Source organism: Arvicanthis niloticus, chromosome 18, assembly GCF_011762505.2.
Source record: "Arvicanthis niloticus isolate mArvNil1 chromosome 18, mArvNil1.pat.X, whole genome shotgun sequence".
Taxonomy (NCBI): Eukaryota; Metazoa; Chordata; class Mammalia; order Rodentia; family Muridae; genus Arvicanthis; species Arvicanthis niloticus.
This window is the reverse complement of record NC_047675.1, coordinates 52,656,306-52,675,727: the sequence shown is the minus strand read 5'-3', so window position 1 is coordinate 52,675,727 and position 19,422 is coordinate 52,656,306. Positions and strand designations below refer to the sequence as shown.

The window sequence follows — 19,422 nt, the reverse complement described above, 5'->3', positions numbered from 1 at the left end:
ATCCTCGTGCTTACGTTAGGCCTCAGCTACTCACCAGACTTGCTGCACGCCCTAGCCTAGGCTTGCCCTGAGACGCCGGCGGACTACAATGAGCATCAACCACCCTAAAACCTCTCTGATCCACAGCTCCGTAGTATTAAGCCTAGCACGGCTTCTGCGCAGCCGCGGGCTGAATGGCGAGGAAGGGGCGTGGTCCTGAGCGGAAAAGCCCGGCCCTAGAATGGAAGTAGGAACCTGGAAGCAGCCGGAACTCGGAACCATCGGGCACGCTGGACTAGTCGGATCCCGGAAGTGCGGACTCAGGACTTCCGTCCCGGAAACTCCGTTTTAAGCATGGCTTTGGGCGGGGAGGGACGCAAGAAAAGGAAGGGCCAGGAGCGGAGGTGAGTGGCAGCCGGCGTTGGTGTGGACGGGTTGGTGGTGAGTGGCGCGGCGTGGCTGAGCGTGTGTCTGTGTTTGCAGACAGAGTCCTGAGGATGGCGTGGGGAATGCGGTCACCGACTACCTGGTGGGACAGGTCGCCGACAGCTTGCGGGGCGGCGCACGTCCTCCTGGAGGCGGGACGGGGCGGCTGGCCGCTCTCTTCAGCACCGCGGAGCCATCTGGTCCCCCTGTATTTGTGCCTGTGCCCCAGGTGAGTCGCCGGGCTGCACCCTGAGTATCCCTTTAGAGATAGATTTAGAGGGTAGCTCGCCTGACAGCAGTAGCTGTCTGGCCCCTGAGCTGGGCTAGCACTTCACCCTCAGCCGATTTGATTGACAGGGTCTCCTGTAGACCACGCAGGCTTCATTTTTCTGTTATGTACCGGAGGATGGTCTTAAACTCCTGATCCTCCTCCAGCCTTTCGAGTGCTGAGATTACAGAGTTGCTTCACCATGTCCGACTTTACTTTTTATTTTGAGACAGTTTCTCATTAGTTGCCCAGGCTTAGCACACAGGGTCTCAGATTCTATATTCCTGCCTCAGCTTTCCACTGAATGCTGGTGGTACAGGCTTAATGTGACCAAACCCATCAAATTAGCCCCCATGACTAATGTGAAGAATGCTCTGCCTCTCTCTCTCTCTGTAACCAGTGAAGAAGTATCCGTGTACAAAGGCGTTGCAGCGTTGCTCAGGGACTCGGAGACAGGGACTTCGCTATGTAGCTCTGGTTAGCCTGGCACGGTTCCGCCTGCCTTTATATCCTGAATGCTGAAATTACAGGCATATGCCACAACACACAATTTTAGGGTCAGGATTTTTTTTAAAGTTTGAGGTTTTAACATGATTTCAAACTTTTGAAAGGAAACATCTAAAAAAAGAAAGCGTGATGACGAAGAAGAGAGCGTGTCCCATATTAAAAAGCCAGTTTTGCAGGAGCCTGTAAGAAAAGTGAAAGTGAAGAAACTCTCTGATGCAGACAAGAGGCTGGCAAACAGGTTGGTGGAATTCTCCTTCTTCCTGTATTAAATACCTCCGGTAATTTTTGTAAAAAAAAAAAATTAATGTTCAATCTTAATTTTTTCTCATATTCTGAAATTTAAAAAATATATTACGTAAAATCTCATACAGGGTTTAAAAGATAAGAAAGCCATTTATCCTAAGTGAACAGATACTGGTAGATCAGTTTTTTAGGCCTTTGAGTCCATCACTGCTTCTTGTTCCTGAGCCAGTCTTGTTATGACGTGAATAATCCCTTCTCTGTTCCCTGCAAATTGGAAGACATCCTGCAGTTTGTGTCAAGTGTTTCAGTGTGTCTCTCAAACATGAATTTGGTTTTCATAGAAACCAAATTTCCCTCATTAACTTAACTTTTTTTGTTGTTGTTGTTGTTGTTGTTGTTGTTGTTGTTTTTCGAGACAGGGTTTCTCTGTATAGCCTTGGCTGTCCTGGAACTCACTCTGTAGACCAGGCTGGCCTCGAACTCAGAAATCCGCCTGCCTCTGCCTCCCAAGTGCTGGGATTAAAGGCGTGTGCCACCACTGTCCAGCTAACATTTCTTTTCTTTTTTTTTTTTTTTTTTAAGAGATTTTATTTTATGTATGTGAGTACACTGTCGCTGTCTTCAGCCACACGAGAAGAGGGCATCAGATATCATTACAGATGGTTATTGAGCCACCGTGGTTGCTGGGAATTGAACTCAGGACCTCTGGAAGAGCAGACCGTCCTCTTAACCACTGAGCCAACTCTCCAACCCTTAACGTGTCTTTTACAGAATATATGAGTTACTATCCAAACAGATACACTACTTTTCTAGTTAGTGTTCCTCATTCTTTCTTGTGGCTTTCTTACATCCCAGGTGGGTCTTGAACTCACTGTGCAAGCTAAGCTGTATTTCAGCTTCTGGCTACAGGCCTTTACCCGCTGAGCCATGGCACTAATTCCCTACCACCTTCACACCCTCTGAGGACTGCACACTGCTCACAGTTGGTGACTGCCTTTTCAAAGCTTTACATTCTGAGTGATCTTTCTGTTCTCTTGCTTCTCTGTTTTGTCTCTGAATTAGATGAACACCTTTCCTGAGCTTGCTCTTAGGAAACAGAGTTCTTGTCAGTCACCTCACAGATGTTCTTCATGGGCACTGCTGTGTGTGTTGGCCCTGAGTGCTAGACCTGTTCGGTCTTTTTGACTGGCTATATCTGTACTTGTACATTCCTTGTTCACCTTAAGATAATGCTGCATGAGGCTAGAGGTGTACCTCATTTGGTGGAGTGTTCCTTGTCTAAACCAAGCTCGGTGGGCTAGAGTCCCTTCATTTACTTTAGTTAGCAGTCCTTCAACTAGACAGAGCTCTTATAAGTAAGGACTCTCATTTTCTCAATTGACAGATCCTGTTTTCAGACTGTTTGGTGGGCATAAAAACCTCTGTAGGTCTTAGAGAGTGTTGAGTGTCCCGGGCCTAGGGCAGAGAATGATAATAAACTGGACACCAGCAGAGTGTAAAGTAGACCTTGCAGAGCTTATGTGTCTTTCCTTCAGAACTCCTGTGCTGCCACCTCCGCCGCTGCACCGCCTGGTTTTTAGTATGCCATCAAATATTCCTTTGAGTATAGACTTTGTTTTCTAAAGGTAGCACGCAGCAGAAGCCAGCAGGAGGTGTTTGCAGTGAGCAGGAAGACTGGCTTGTCAAACGCTGGGGTTCTTGTTTTGTTTTTGACTCCTCCTTTCTTTGGTTGTTCCTTAAATACTAGGGAAGCTGCTCTAGCAGGTGCTGACTTAGAGGAAGAGCTTCATCAGGACCAAGGGCAGGGAAAACGAAGGGCTCAGCCTCGGGGTAATGTGGCAGATGGAGAAGCTCGGGATGTTGCCCTCAGCCTTGATAAGGATGGGGGCCAAAGAGCGAAAATCCCTCTCAACCCCGAAGAGGAGCGGTTGAAAAACGAGAGGACTGTGTTTGTTGGCAATTTGCCTGTCACGTGTAATAAGAAGGTGAGTTGGGGGTTGGTAATATAAACCTAGAGAACTGTTGACTAAGGTTATGTTTAAGGAGCTTGTAGCTGATAACTAACTCATTGCTGTAGCTTCGCTATGCTTCCTACTCACCACAGCTTAGGTGTGTTCTGGGGCCAGCACCTGCCTAATCCTCTAGTCACAGGCTCAATCCAGGTTGTATGTTTGTATATGTGTGTGTGTGCGTGCGTGTGTGTGTGTGTGTGTGTGTGTGTGTGTGTGTGCGTGTGGTGCTGGGGCTTGGCTCCTAGCCCCAATTCAGGCTTTTGAAGGCCATGTTTGAAATGGCAGTGGTCTATTTCTGTTTTTTTTTTCTCTTCAGCTTTCTTCCTGTTAATGCCACTAAAATATAAACCAACCATCTCTCTCTCCCCCCTCTGTCTTTTTCTCTCTCCTTCCTTCCCTCCCTGCCTCCCTCCCTCTCCCCTCTTTCCCTCCTTCCCCTCTCCTTCACTGTTCTCTCTTGCACACATGAGAGGATGCCTAACATAGCAGGGGTTCAGAGAATATTTGCTGAGTGGAAGAATGAGTACTTTTGTTTTCTATGTGGGTGTGGTTTGTTTTCTAAGGGGATGGTTTTAGTTGTTTTCCCAGAAAGATATGATAAAGTTAGAATCAAGAATAGAATGTGCCTCCTCATAGAATAGTAAGTAAAGGCTGCATTATAAGGAATACAGTGAGATTCAAAATTACACTAAGAAGAGATTTAGGCTTGAAACAAATTTGAGATCAAGGGAAAACATTCCTTCTAGGTCAGGTCCAAGGATGAGGCCACAGATACGCACTGTGATAAAACAAGGCCATGTGAAACTGTTGCTTTGAACTTATAATGAGCTTATAGAATGAAACACTGCTTTGAACTTACTATGAACATTCTTCTGTAACTCCCCTTTTGTGTATCATTTTATCTGTGAGGTAAGTTTAATAGAACTTTGTCTGAGAAGGTATAAAAAGGCTGAGAGCAAAAAATAAGGTGTGGCTGTTGGGGCTCTGTTCCATCCCCAAAATGTATAAATGTATATATGTCTGTATGTACATGCATATGTATGTAGGTATATGTGTATGTATTTAAGTATGCATGTATACTTGTGAAATTGATGAAACAGGTGGTCAGGCTGGGCCAGTTTGTGTGTGTGTACTTAACTGACTTTTCCTTTCTTCCTTTCTTCCTTTCTTTCTCTCTCTCTCTCTCTCTCTCTCTCTCTCTCTCTCTTTCTTTCTTTCTTTCTTTCTTTTTTTCTTTTTTTCTTTTCCTTACTCTGTGAAATTGCCAAAAGTCATCGGCTTTTGGCCCCAGAATAGCAAGAGAGAGTTAAAATTGCCAGAAGCCATCAGCTTCTGGCCCTAGAACAGTAAGAGAGGGTTAAAGGCCAAAGGTCATCAGCCTTTGTCCTTTTCTATGTTGTGTCCACCTCAGTACAGACCCTGTCTCACTCTTCCACCCCATGCTGAGAACCAAACTCAGGTCCCATTCAAGAGGAAATGTGCTCTTAGCTGCTGAGCCTTTTCTCCAGCCCTCCTTTGTGTTTTTGAGTCTTTACTCTGGTCTTTAACTCATGGCAATCCTTCTGCCTCTACCTCCTAAGTTCTAGGATGAGAGACCATCATGTCCAGGTATTTTTTGTCAGTTCGGTATCATCTCTCTATGAATCTCCTTATGTACCCTAGGCTAGCCTTGACATCTCAGTCATCCTGTCTCAGCTGCCTGTGTTATTGATCTTCCTTTCAGGTCATAAGAGCTCAGAGGAGAGAAGTGTGATGTTATGTTGCTCTGTAAAAATATTTATACAGTAAATGGCTTTTTGATTATAATTAGTTGTAGAAATTACTGTTGTACCTGTAAATACATGTATGTTCTTCACATCTTGAGGTAGTCCCAAGAATTTGCCCCAAAATGACTGACTAGGATTCTCCACACACTGCCGAATCAGACAGCTGGAGAATTTCTCTGTGAAACAGTATCCTTAAAAGGTACTGTGGTTTAAGCCAGTGTGAAAAAATCATGTATGTGCAAGATACAAGGCTAACTAACCTCCACTTATGTGTCTCATAGGTTATAAACATTGAAACACACAGCTACCATGCAGGTTGTGCACAGATGCTAATGTGAACTAAATAGTATTCTTCTTCCTAAGTTTCTGTAAAATCTTTTTGTCTGTCCAACATGTATTTTCTGATGTGTTCTTTGGTTTTTAGACACTGGATGTAAAGACTTGATCTTTTTGACTACTCTTTGTGTTTCTAGTGCTGGGATAACAGGCATATACTACTTATACTTACACTTGGTTCTGGAATGTTCTTAAGATAAATTCACATCATTTGTGACACAGATGTTCAGGGTGTTAGCTAACATACATGTGTATATCGTTTATTTTAGAAGCTGAAGTCATTTTTTAAAGAGTATGGACAAGTAGAATCTGTACGATTTCGTTCTGTGGTAAGTGTCCTCTCCTCCTGTAAACTGCACAGTGTCACTATGCTTTGTCAGTCAATCAGTCCTACTGTCCCCTTGGTGCCAGTGTGTCCTGCTGAGGCAGCACTGCATTAGTTCACACAGTACAGTGACATCTGTCACCAAGGCTGGCCCTGGGATTTGGTGGGCAGGTGGGTGACAGTGCTGTCAGAGCAGGCAGGGGGCTGTTCCTCACCATGCCACTGGCAGCCTGACTAGTGCCAGTGTGACTGACTGCAGCAGCCACCGCAGGGGTGCTTGGGATCTGATTTCATTCTCAAGCGGTTATGCTAATGTTCAGAGGATGAAATACCAGGACAGTGTATGTTTCTGTTGTTGTTTGTTTTGAGACAGAATCTCACTATGTAGCCCCAGCTGTCACGGAACTCACTAAATAGACCAGGTTGGTCTAGAATTCACAGAAATCCATCACCTCTGCTTCTACTTCCTGGGTGCTGGAACTCAAGGTGTGTGCTATCACACCCAGCAGCGTGTTTTTCAAAATTCTCTTGAGTGTAGTTTGCAGTATTTCAGCGTGCACAGGTGGGGCTTGCCTTGTTTAATTGCTCTTGCTTACATGATTCTCTAAGGGCTTCTCAGGGCTGAGAGCATAGATCAGCTGTGGAATGCTTGCTTAGGGTTTGTAGTTTCTCAATATCCACACTGTTGAGGTGTGGGCTAGATGGTTCTGTTGTTGCCGCCTTGTGCATCCGTGGAATTACCCACTAACTCCTGCAAACTCTCCCCGAACATTGCCAAGTGTCCCATGGAAAAAGGATTGCTTTTTTAAAAGAAGACATTTTCTAAGGTCTTAACAGTCCTCATTATTTCTGTCAGCATGCTTGTTCCCTACCATTGCCACCCATTTTACCTGCTCCTCTGAGCTCTGCTTCCCAATGTGAAGCTCTTACCTGAACTAACTGAGGCGTTTTGGCCCACACCCTAAGTGCAGGATGCCTGCAGGATATGGCACTGCCTGCATTAACTCCTTTGGTGCGCCTGGCCTGTTACTTGCTCTGCTTGCTTTTCACATAGAGGCGTTTCCCAATTGAGTCACTTCTTTCTTTTTTCCTTGGCTTATATTTATTCATGGCTTCTTTAAAAAAAATTATTTTTATTGAGAATCTCTTTTTAAGATTTTTTTTTAGCCAGGCGGTGGTAGCGCACGCCTTTAATCCCAGCACTTGGGAGGCAGAGGCAGGCGGATTTCTGAGTTTGAGGCCAGCCTGGTCTACAGAGTGAGTTCCAGGATAGCCAGGGCTACACAGAGAAACCCTGTTTCGAAAAAACAAACAAAAAAACCAACAACAATATTTTTATGTGTATGAGTGGGTGTTATGCATGCAGTGTTCGTGGGTCAGGAAGGGGCATCAGATCCACTGGAACTGACTGGAGTTACAGACAGCTGTGGGATACCAGTCTGGGTCTTCTAGAAAAGTAGCCAGTTGTCTTTACTGCTGAGCCATCTCTCCGGCTGTTTTTATTACCTCTGGTTAGAAGAGCTGACCAGACTGTGGTCTCCCTCCACTCAAGGTCTCCAGGTGTGTGGTGGCCCTGTCCTTGAGCCTCTTCTTGCAGCAGAGCACCTACTACCCTGAACTGAAACCGTGTGTTTTGTTGGTCCTTCCCACAGCTGCTGCTTTGTCATTCTGGCTTTTCTTCGTGCTGCTAGTACAGTGTGCCCTTGGTTATGCTGGAGAGTGTTCAGTAGGTCTGAAGTCAAGATCATCCTCAGCTGTATGCTGAGGCCATGGCTAGCCTGGGCTACAAAGGCCCTGTCTAAAACAAATAGTCACCACTAATTTTAGGACCCACTGGGATATATAATCTCTTAGATGCAAAGGAAATGTTTCCTTATTACTAGTTTAAACATTTTAGGTTTAATTTATAAATGATGCTCCTCCACACAGGTTTACTTTATAAAATTGTTTTCATCGAGTTTTCTTGATTCTTCATGGTCTTAGAATCATCCTGTAATCTGAACCCATTGTCTGTACTTGTTGTTGTATACTCTTGGTTGTTTGAGAGAGGCTGTTGAGTGTGATGTCGTCTGTGGAATTCTTTGTATCTTAATTCTCATGCTCCCTAGTTCTGTTTTGTGGTAGGGCTTCTTGTGGCCTTGAACTCAAACTTGTAGTTGAGTATGATGACTTTACACTCTTCATCCTCCTGTCTCAGGTGCTGGGATTATAGGATTATAGGTGTGTGCTGCCACTCCTGGCCTTCAGACTTCTTTTCACAAGCATTAGGGTAGCTGCTTCTGATTTGATTGCCTTACAGTGTTTTGAGTTACATGAGTTACAAGTGGTTAGAATATTTTGGCTCCTAAAATGTAACTTATGTGGCTGGGGGTAACATGGGCAGAGATAGACCACGTTAGCATGCCCACAACCCTGAGATCAGTCTCCAGCACTGAAAAAGGGGGAGGAATGAAAATAAATGCTAACCAGCTTGAAAAAAAATATCTCAAATTCAAATTTTTAATGTTTCTTTTTCTTCTTAAAAGATGCCAGCAGAGGGGACACTATCCAAGAAGTTGGCTGCAATAAAGTAAGCTCATCATAAGACTGTTTTCTCTTTATTTTAGACCATTCTAGAGTTCTGTAAGGTCTACCCTATTTATTTAACTATACCTGCAGATGTCTTGTGGTGATAAAGAGCACTGGGAAGTAGTGAGGCTACTTTGCCCTTAGAATTCTGGCTGCTGTCTCTCAGAGTTTTTTACCAGCACTGAGTGCTGCCAGTCATTCACTGTTAGCCTTTCTAAAGGCTTCTCCATACGCTCTTGTGTCGTTCTCATAATTTAAAATGGCAAACACTGATTATGTGCTTATTGGGTATTTGCATGTTTGGTCAAGTATTTATAAAAGCTTCATCTGTTTGCTACTGTTTTTTTTTTCTCTTGTTTCTGAGAGAGACAGAGACAGACAGACAGACAGACAGACAGACAAGGTTGGAGAAAGCTACATATTCTGTATGCAAAAGCTTTGGATGCTTACATGTATGTTTGTGTGAGGGTGCCAGATATCCTGGAACTAGAATCATAGACGGTTATGATCTACCATGGGGGTGCTGGGAATTGAACCCAAGTCCTCTGAAAGAACAGCCAGTGCTCTTAACCACTGAGCCATCTGGCTAATCCCAGCTTTGGTGTCAGGATCAAAACCATGAAATTTCACAATTTATTGTGGATCCAGTATAGAGTGTTCCATCTGTTGGTGAGCCTGTGTTGTAGTAGGAATAGGAGCACAGGCTTTTTGTTGTCCTGGCCTAGTCTCAGAGCCAGGCAGGCTCAGGGTCTGTCAAGATCTGTGGTCAACTCTTCCTCGATGTGGCAGCCAGGCTTCCCACCCCCACCCTGCTTTAATGTTTATATGTATGTGTGTGGGCCTGCATGTGCTACAGTGTGCTTGTGGGAGTTAGTTCTCTACCACCTTGTGGGTACCAGAGGATCAAACTCAGGTTGTCAGTCATGGTGGCAGGCATTTTTGCTCATTGAGCCTTCTTGAGACTAGGCTTGGCCTTTTTTGTCTTACTTTGGCATGTCTTAAAGTTCCATACCATCTTGCTGACAAGAGGTTCCCCTTTCCTTTCCTTCTAGCCCTGGAGTCTTGTCTCCGCCCTAAGTGACAGGCTGACTGTCCTCCACAGCATCTTCACTTTCCCTTCATCTGGAGGAGGATCCAGGTGGGGCTTGGCTACTCTTCTCCAGCCTGTCATTATCATAGTTGTGCTCTGGGGTTCCTGCCCACTCTCTTCCTATGGATGGTAGCTCAGATCAGAGTATACCCTGTGCATGGTGCCCCTCCAGCATCAGTGACCTCTAGGGTTCTGGCTGAGACTCATGCTGGTATTGTCTCTCTGGAGTGTGGGGCCTGGCCTTAGTGTCCAGGCTGCTTTCCTCCGAGACTCCTGCTCTCCAGTGGCTTATGCCAGGGTTTTGATGTTGTGGATTAGCTGAGAGACAGGAGGGATGCTCTTTCTGGCTTCTGTGTTGTAGGGTAAGGAGAGCACTGGGCGTCATTAGTGGTTCATGATTATGCATTGAGGCTGATGCAAGGCCAGCTTTCCAGTGAAGCAGACCCACCTGTGACATGTGACAAAGATCTTTTTAGACAGAGTAACAGAGCCACATTCTGTTCCTGCGTTCTTGGGGTGTTGACAGCTTTGGGTTTGTCAGCAGCTGCATGTTGTCGGGGGAGAATTAGGCGCTGGCTAGACTGAGTTTCTATCCTGGGCTAGCTTGTTACCTTTTGATCATTGTCACATACACGTCACCAAACCTCAGTTTCTTCATTCATAAATCAGAACCCATGTTAGGTTTGAGGTTGGATGACACGTGTGAAATGTCTGGCTCAGTGCTTGGCCGCATTCCATATCTAATACATCACAGCTTTCTTCTCAATAGAAAACGGCCAGATTGTACATAAGAAATCACAGAGACTATGGCAGCATGTGCAGGTCTCAGTGCTGAGAGTGGAAGTGGACATGACCCCACCCCTAACCCAGAAGCTGTCTACAGTGTCAGCTGCTCACACAGGAAAAATTAGTTTTCTCCAATGGAGTCTCAGTGGGTATAAAAGGTCCTCCACCCAGGGTAGATGGCTAACACAAAGCACACTCTGTGAAGGTGTTTGTTTGTTGTTGTTGTTTTTTTTCTTGTCTCATATTGTTTTGTTTGGGCATTGTTTACCATGTTGGTCTTTTGCTTATATATTATAGTTTCTGATTTTGTGTTTTTATGGATATGTGTGTGTGTATGTGTGTGTGTACACACACAAATTTCTCAAGGTTTTTTCTCTTGTGGTTGTTTTTTTATTTGCCTGTTTTCTAAAGAGAGATAAGAATGTGGCAGAAGGTAAGGCAGGGGAAACTGACCAGACTATATTGTATGAAAAACAAAGCTTTTTCAGTCTTTTGAGACAGGGCCTGGCTGTCCTGGAACTCACTTTGTACCCAGGCTGGCTTCCAACTCACAGAGATCCACTTGCCTCTGTTTCCCAGTGCTGGGATCAAAGGTTTGCGCTACCACACCTGGCTTGAAAAGTAGTTTTGTTTTGTTTTCCACAAAATGGGAAAGACTGTCAGTGGTATAACGTGCTGCAGCGTGCCCTGTGCCGTGCGCCCTGTGCCCTGTGCTGTGCACCCTGTGCCCTGCGCCGTGCCTGGCACTCTTTGCTGGCTCTCCTCCCAGTGGTGCTCATTTGTGTGCTGGCCTTTTTATTACTTCAGCAGCAGGTTAACATCTTCAGCCAAGGACCAGTGATCACTACTAAGTCCATTCTACTGTTTTCTTTATGATTTATTATTTTTATCTTTTATGTGTATATTGTTTTGCCTGCATATATATGTCCCCTATGTGTCTGTTTGGTGTTTGAGGATGCCAGAAAAGGATGTCACATCCCTGGAACTGGAATTAACAGGTGGTTGTGAACTGCCCTGAGGATGCTGGAAACTGACCCAGGTCCTCTTCAAGAGTGCTCTTAACCAGTGTGCCCTCTCTCCAGCCCCCAGTTTCTTTACCATTAATATTATGATTTTTTGCTGAATCACATCCATATTATATTACCCTTGGGCAGCACCATTGGCAGTAATCGTTGGAGGTGAAAAACTAGCCTGTGGAGATGGCTCAGGCAGTTAAGTGGTTGTCTTGCAAGCATGAGGACCTAAGCTTGATTGATTTTCTGGAAGCCTTTTTAAAAAAAAAAAAAAAAAAAAAAAGGCATAGTGCTTGGCATTCTTGTAGTGCCAGTGCTCGAGAGGTGAGACATGGAGACAGGTGGAGCCCTGGCACCTAGTGGCCAGCCAGTCTAGCCTGTATGGTGAGACCTAGGCCAATGAGAAACCCATCTCAAAACTTAGGTAGTGCCTGCAGGATGGCCCAGCTCGATTACCTTGGTTCAGTCCGTGGAACCCAAATGGTGAAAGGAAAGGATTAACTCCCGTGAGTTGTCCTCTGCCTATACATGAGTGTGCACGCCACCCTTACGTACAACTAACTCCCGTGAGTTGTCCTCTGCCTACACATGAGTGTGCATGCCACCCTTACCTACACCTAACTCCCATGAGTTGTCCTCTGCCTACACATGAGCGTGCATGCCACCCTTACCTACACCTAACTCCCGTGAGTTGTCCTCTGCCTATACATGAGTGTGCATGCCACCCTTACCTACAACTAAACAAGTATCTATACACAAAAATGGTAGATAGCACTTGAGGGATGAGAGATGAGATTGACTCTGGTCTCCACACACACCTGCATTCATGTGTAAGCACACTCATACATAAGTGTGCCTTGCTAAGAAAGAACATAACACTTATTTTAGTCCTGACAAAGGGGCCATGTTTGAATCAGATCAAACGTTTGGATCCAGTAGTCAGTTTACAAGGCACAGAAGACAAAGGTGCTTGTCAGACTGCTTTTAAACAGCCAGCAAATCACAGCAAAGTGCAGGCTGTGGGAAATGATGTAGGTCAAACGATAGGAAAATGGGCAAACAAGAGTGCAATGTGTAAGAGTGGGTGGGGCTGTGTGTGGAGGGAAGGTGTCCTTGAGGAGTAGGGATGGAGACGGCCATCAGAGGAAGGATGGGCTCCGGGGTGGGTAATCGCTGCAGAGCTTAGGCTCGTGTGCTGTGCTGTTTGTGGACGTGCACTTTTTATAGATGTATCTTGCAGTGAAAAGAATTTTGCTAGGTGCAGAGTTGGAGCAAGGATGACATTTCTAACCCTCCTATTGTTCTGGGTTGACACATGTGGGAGTCCTGCTCTTACCACTCCCTCACAGTGATGATGCCAGAGAGAGTGGGCTTCCTGTTCTTTTTGCTGTCTTTATATGTCTGTTCTTTTTCAAATTACTGGATCTTTTCTTAAATGTGGAACTTCCACTCTGCAATCCTTGTCTTATATTTATTGGAGAAAACAAAACCAGATTTTTTTCCTTGAGTTTAAGGCTAGCAACTTTTTAAAAAAAAGAAATATATATATTTTAACTTATTTATTTTTTTGTACATTGGTTTTTTTTTTTAAGATTTATTTATTGATTTTATGTATGAGTGCTCTATCTGCATGTACACCTGCATGTTAGAAGAGGGCATCAGATCCCATTATAGATGGTTGTGAGCCACCATGGGGTTGCTGGGAATTGAACTCAGGACCTCTGGAAGAACAGCTTATGCTCTTAACAGCTGAGCCATTCCTACAGCCCATACATTGGTGTTTTCACTACATGTATATATACCTAACTGTGTGAAGAGTGTTGGGTCTCCTGGAACAAGAGTTACAGACAGATGTGAGCTATCATGTGGGTATTGGGAATTGAACCTGGTCCTCTGGAAGAGCAGTCAGTGCTCTTAACCACTGAGCAATTTTACATGATCCTTTCTTTCTTATGTTTTCTCTGTAGACGTAAATTTCATCCTGACCAGAAAAGCATCAATGCATATGTGGTGTTTAAGGAGGAGAGTGCTGCTGCAAAAGCCCTGCAAAGGTAATCGTGTCTGGGGTGGAATGTGTCATTGTCCTCTGACCTGTAGAGATGGGTTCATTACTTGCCTTCATCACAGCAAATGTTCCCGTAACTAAGTGCTCGTTTTCAACAGCCATGTATCCTTGTCTTTATAACTAGAAATGGGGCCCAGATTGCAGAAGGATTTCGTATTCGCGTTGATCTGGCATCTGAAACTGCCTCTGTAAGTACACTGTGATTTGTTTAAAGATCTTGTAAGACAGCCAGATGTGGTAGCTTGTGCCTGCAATCCATGCGTCAGCAGGGTGAGACAGAAGCAGCAGCAGGAATTACAGGTTCGCCTGGTTGACTTGTAAGACAATTTTCCAAAGAAAACAGGCCAACAACAAAAAGATCTTAACAATGGCCTGTGGATCTAAGGCGGATCTAAGGGTGTGAACAGGTGAAAGAGCCTGGGTTCTCTAGGGCCCCAGTGTTGGCACCATCACAAACAGGTCACTTTCTATTTGTTGATGCCCTTCCCCATGATGTTAGAGAAAGTAAGAGGTCATCAGGTCTAGCACCTTCTTTTAATAGACTGAGGTCAGGAACATTGTTACTCAAGTTATGCTGGTGGCTCGTACCTGTATCAGTGCTGGGGAAACAGGCAGGATAATCACACGTTTTGGGACACTGAGCTATGCAGTGAGAACCTGTTTAGAAACCAAAAGTTGTTCTTTGTTAGAGGTAAGGAGCACAGTCTGAAGACTCTGTACTTGGTAGGGGAAAGATACAGGCTGTGCCTCTGTTTTATGGTAAATGCTGTCATAAGCATAGGATGCTTCATCCATTCAGGAATGGGCACATGGGGACAGGCCAACAGGAAAGAACAAGGAGGGTTTCCAGGAGAACAGATTTCTTATGAGCCATGAATGGTTTACCTGGGCAGGAAGATATTTTCACAGACGATATCTGTGAGGTGTATACACTGGGGACAGAAACCTGACTTCCTCAGGGAATGGCAAGAGCTTGGTATAGTTAATGGTGTATGGGGCCACAGCATGCTGTTGGGTAGATAGGTTAGCAGGCAAACCATGAAGCCTGCCTTGCTCACTTTATGCATTCTGGACTTTGTCCAGGAGCAGATAATAGTTTCAGTGCTGCAGCAGTGTGACCAGGTTGCCCATGACAGCTGTGTCTTCAGACAGTGAAGAAGGATTATGCACTCAGCTGCAGGCGTGCACTTCTCTGAGTGTCAGTTACTCAGTTGAAAGAGAGCAGTCAGAGCAGAACCTACCACAGAGGGTTAATAGGCTGTGCTGCTTCGCCCATACCCACCTACCACATATGTCTCTTAATAAAGTTAGCTGGGCACAACCACACATTTGTTTTTCATTCTTAAGCAGTTCTTACAGCAGGATGAGAAGGTGCAGTGGAGACCATGTGGCCCATAGACCAAGTCTCAGTGGCTCTCAACCTTCCTGATGTTGCGACCATTTAATACTAACACAGTCCATTATGTGTGGTGACCCCGACCATACTGGCTACTTCATAACTGTAATTTTTCTACTGTTACAAATGGTAACATAAATATCTGTGTTTCGATGGTCTCTGGCAACCCCTGTGAAATGGTCATTTGACACCCCCACTACCCACAGTTGAGAACGCCCGCCTTAGAGCCTCAAGTGTTTGCTGATTAGCTCCTCACAGGCCTCCCTAAGAGCCACCGTGAGTGCTGCCATGAATGAAGTCTCTCCTCTGGCGCTCTCTTACTATGCAGAGGGAAGGCAAGAAATAGACTTGGGCAGGTGTGTGATCAAGTCTGGAGGTGGATGGTCACAGGCAGGGGGGGATGCAGAAGGCAGGGTAGTGGTGTAGGGTAGTTTCTGTTGTTAATACACTGACTGGTTTTTATTCTTGTTTCAGAGGGACAAGAGATCAGTATTTGTGGGAAATCTTCCTTACAGTAAGTTTGTTTAAACAAATGAAAGTATACCCATTGTTACATTAGCTGCCTCAGAGGAACATCTAGAAAGAGCTGGGGTTGTTGCTCAGGAGCAGAGCTCCTCTCTGGTATTTGTGAGGCTGTAAGTTTAGTGGCCTTAGCACTAGAACCCATACAAACAAAACAAGTAGTCTAATGATTAGCTCATGACTAGTTTTAAAAGCATATTGTAAACTGGAAGGTGCTGGCTCACATCTTTAATCCCAGCGCTTGAGAGGCAGAGGCAGGCAGATCTCTCGAGTTCAAGGCTAGCTGGTCTACAGAGTGAGTTCTAGTACAGCTAGGGTTATCCAGAAACCCTGACTTGGGGGGTGGGGGTGGGGGTGGGGGAAGAGGCAGCAGCATATTGTCCTGTTGTGTAATGCTGTGTGCCTGGGACTTTGCTTAACTTTATCAAACCTCTCCAGCTTAAGGTGAGTCTACACGTTCACCTTAGTTGTGCTTGCATTTGTTTGTAGAAGTTGAAGAGTCTGCTTTGGAGGAACACTTTCTGGACTGTGGGAGCATTGTGGCAGTGAGGATCGTGAGAAACCCACTCACAGGAGTCGGCAGAGGGTTTGGCTATGTGCTCTTTGAGGTGTGGGAGACTAACTCGGGGATGCTCTTTGAAATGCTGGGGTGAGGTTGTCACTGCTGTGCCATCTTTGTAGTACTGCTGTCATTTAAATCCCCAGTTTCTGACTAAGTCCATAGCTGTGCCTACAGCTCCCCATTTGCATGTGCTGACAGTATTAATAGTCTAGGTGTTGGATGTGAGAGGAACTAAACTTTGGAATTTTAACCTTCTGTGAGATGGAACAGACACCTGACTGTTCACTCGGTTAATCAGCGTTCCTTAACAGTCTTAAGCAGTAAAGAACATACCAACTGCTTAATGGCACTTAGATTCATTTTTATTATTTTTAACATGGATGTGTATGGTTTGTGCATGTGAATGTGCATGCCCCCACCAGAGATGTGGGGTCCCCTTTGAACTGGAGTTACACATGGTTGTGAGCCCAGAACTCCAATTCTCCCTAAGAACAGAATGTACTCTTAACTACTGAGTGAGTCATCTGTCCAGCACCCAGAGTCTTTGACTCTTGGTAAGTATTGCCAGGGAGGTTTTAAGACTCGCGTGCATGAGGTTTGTATTCTAGTATACTGATCTTGTCACTGTGTGTAGATGTTACTTGCCTTTTTGAGAAGCTTGTAGAGTACTTTCAATATCTCCTTATCATTCAAAATAGTATTAATGGTTCTGTGTTGGAATAGAATAGGATTTTGGACTCAAGTAGAGCCCTCTAGTCTCTAGTCCCACATCTCAGGGACTGGAGAAGAGTTTCCTGCCTTCCACTTAAAACAGGAATTTTACAGAAAGTTGTCTTTTGAGCTATTTATGGTTTTAAAAAACATCCTATGAGGAAACGTGAACGTGAGGTTGTGACTGAGCATTGGTGAAGCAGCTTGAGCTCTGCCCATGACCTTGAGTGGAACATGAGCACCAAGGGGCCCAAGCAAGGCCCAAAGCCTTGGGATCTGACCTCTAGGGAGTAGACTAGAAGGACTTCTGTGTGCAAGCTTGAAGACTGACATAGACCGCTGAATTCTGACCTTACTAGTCTTGTTACATATGAGTTTCTGGTGGAAATTAATATTTCTTATTACAGAACACAGATGCTGTTCATCTTGCTTTGAAGTTAAATAATTCTGAGCTAATGGGAAGAAAACTGAGAGTCATGCGTTCTGTCAATAAAGAAAAGCTAAAACAACAGAATTCAAGTCCACGCTTGAAGAAGGATGTCAGTAAACCTAAGCAGAGACTTAATTTTACTTCCAGAGAAGGAAAATTCCATTCCAAGAATGCATTTATTGGAGAAAAGGCAGTTCTCATGAAAAAGAAGAAAGGACAAAAGAAAAAAGCACAGATGAAGAAACCAAGAAAACAGTAGTAGTAACAGACCCTGCCTCCTTTCTGTGTTGAAATCTTGCAATGAGTGTCTGGGTTTTTTATGGATTGTGTGAAAATGTGGAGGCTTCCACAGTAGCTGACTTTTCTTTCTTTTTTTATTTTTTTTTTCAAACTCATGCTATATGTAAGGCTTCTTTGAAGCATTGTTCTTAGAAATGTATTTTTTAAAAATAAAAATCATTAATACTCTCTGTTTAGGCCAGGTGTTCAAATGGTTACTGTGGGAATACTGATTCCAGGTGAAGTTACGGTCCCTAAAAAAGACTTGTGAGCTGTTTATAACACACACATTCTTCACCTCATTTTTCTTTCTCTTGTAATTGTAGTGGAGATCTACATTCCTATTATTCTAAGAGAAGTATGACTGACTGCTAATATGTAGCTAGTGACTACAGTGGTCATTGATGTCCTTGGTTCTAAACCTGGTTTCATAAGGAAAATACTCTCCCAGGAAAACGTGATGCTTAAATTAGTATCACCCAGAATGAAGCAGCTGTCCCAGAAAGTTTTAAAGACAGCATCTAGTGAATTATGTTAATTAAATTGCAAACTAAGTTGAATGACAGGACAGCATGCTGCAGCATTCCCTAAATTCCAGACACCGATCTTTCGAAATTTGGGCTGGATCCAGGATGAAGTAGGCGAAGCCAGGGCTGATTCAGGCAGAGTCCAGTAAGTACACATCCTGTCACATAGGCAAGAGGGTGGGATGAGCTTTCACTCAGTTGTAAAAGTTCTGTCTTTGGGAAATGCCATGTAGAAAACCTAATGAGGTCTTTAAAACCTAGCTCTAGAGGCTGGAGAGATGGCTTCTTGGTTAAGAGCATGCACTTCTCTTCAGAGTGCCAAAGTCCTAGCACCCAAGTCAAGTAGTTCACAACTATCTGTAACTTGAGCTCCTGGTAAAAGAGATTTTTTGAAATAGGCTGAAACTAATAATAATAACAGGGCCCTTTCCCTAACCTAAATAGTTAAAAGTGCCTGCCAGCAGGTTTGGGCCCATCTAATTAGTTACAGAGGAGGGGGAGTTACAAGATAAAGGCCTGTTAAGAACATCCCAGAAACTGACTGGCCAAGGGAGGAACTACACCCTGCCCTCATGGTACGGCCTGCTAGTGTTCAAAAAAGTAAACAACCAATCCTGTGCACCGGATTGAAAGTTCGCTTTTTCCCCACCCTGCCCATATATAAGTGCTAGACCCCTGAGCCACGAGGTCAGTCCCTCTATCCCCTATGTGAGATATGGGGATATGGGCTGGCCCAGAGCTCTGATTTAATAAACCACCTCATGTGTTTTACAACAAGACGGTCTCTCGTGTGTCCTTTGGGTGCGTGCTATCCTGTGACTCTAGTGGACCTCCCTTCTGGGGAGTCCTGGACCTTTCACTGGGTCCAACTCCTCTGGTCTCTCCAGGCTCCTACACTCAAGAACATAACCTACACAAACATATATACAAGTAATAAAAAATAAAGTGTAACTTTTACAGCTTACAGCAGAGAAAGCTCTTTTTCCTGTATCCAAGACTGGATAGTTTATGGTTAGTTTTTCTTATGGTATTTAGAACTTTTTCAGTTAAATTTCAGCAATTTTACCTGATTATTCTTGAGCATTTCTGCATAAAATATATAAAGATGAAACATTAGACTGTGTGTACATATATATTATCTATGTACAATTTACCACTCCTGTGAATGAGCAGATAAAAGCAGATTATATACATGCACACATGAAACTTTAATATTAAATATGTATATGATGTGAATGCAGGTGCATGTGGAGGTCAGAAGACTCTGGAGTTCTCTCCTTCCCCAGCATGCACTTTTACTCACTGAGACATCTCACTGGCACCGGATATTTTGGCATTTGTTACTGTGTAATTGTTGGAATTTCTACTTTAGAATGTGTGTGCTACTATGACTGTGTAAATCATTAAAAAAATGTATTTTGTAGAAAACTTTCCAAAGATGCTTTGTGTAATTTTTTGCTACTCGAGAAAGTAACTTGTTATATCTGATTAAATACTTAATAGCCACAAGGCTATGTATAAGTGGTCAACAGTGGATAGCAGTTGGCCTTCTTACGATAAAAGTACTGGCCAGGCGCTGATTAATCATGAGTATTAAACATTTTTTTTCTT

General features: G+C 44.2%; 1 protein-coding gene across 2 annotated transcripts; it reads left to right on the top strand.

Annotated features, from left to right (window-relative positions):
• Positions 1 to 232: 232 nt before the first annotated feature.
• Positions 233 to 19,248, top strand: Rbm34 (RNA binding motif protein 34). Of its 2 annotated transcripts, none has more exons than XM_034523043.2 (11): positions 233 to 383; positions 463 to 634; positions 1,285 to 1,418; positions 3,171 to 3,408; positions 5,807 to 5,866; positions 8,388 to 8,431; positions 13,287 to 13,370; positions 13,509 to 13,572; positions 15,255 to 15,294; positions 15,792 to 15,910; positions 16,983 to 19,248. In XM_034523043.2, the coding sequence occupies exons 1-11, from the start codon at positions 334 to 336 to the stop codon at positions 17,262 to 17,264; spliced, it is 1,287 nt and encodes a 428-aa protein (XP_034378934.1). In that variant the 5' UTR covers positions 233 to 333; the 3' UTR covers positions 17,265 to 19,248. The 2 variants fall into 2 exon arrangements, with proteins under 2 accessions (XP_034378934.1, XP_034378936.1); XM_034523045.2 differs by having other exon boundaries at positions 15,792 to 15,951; positions 16,983 to 17,195.
• The last annotated feature ends 174 nt before the right edge of the window (positions 19,249 to 19,422 follow it).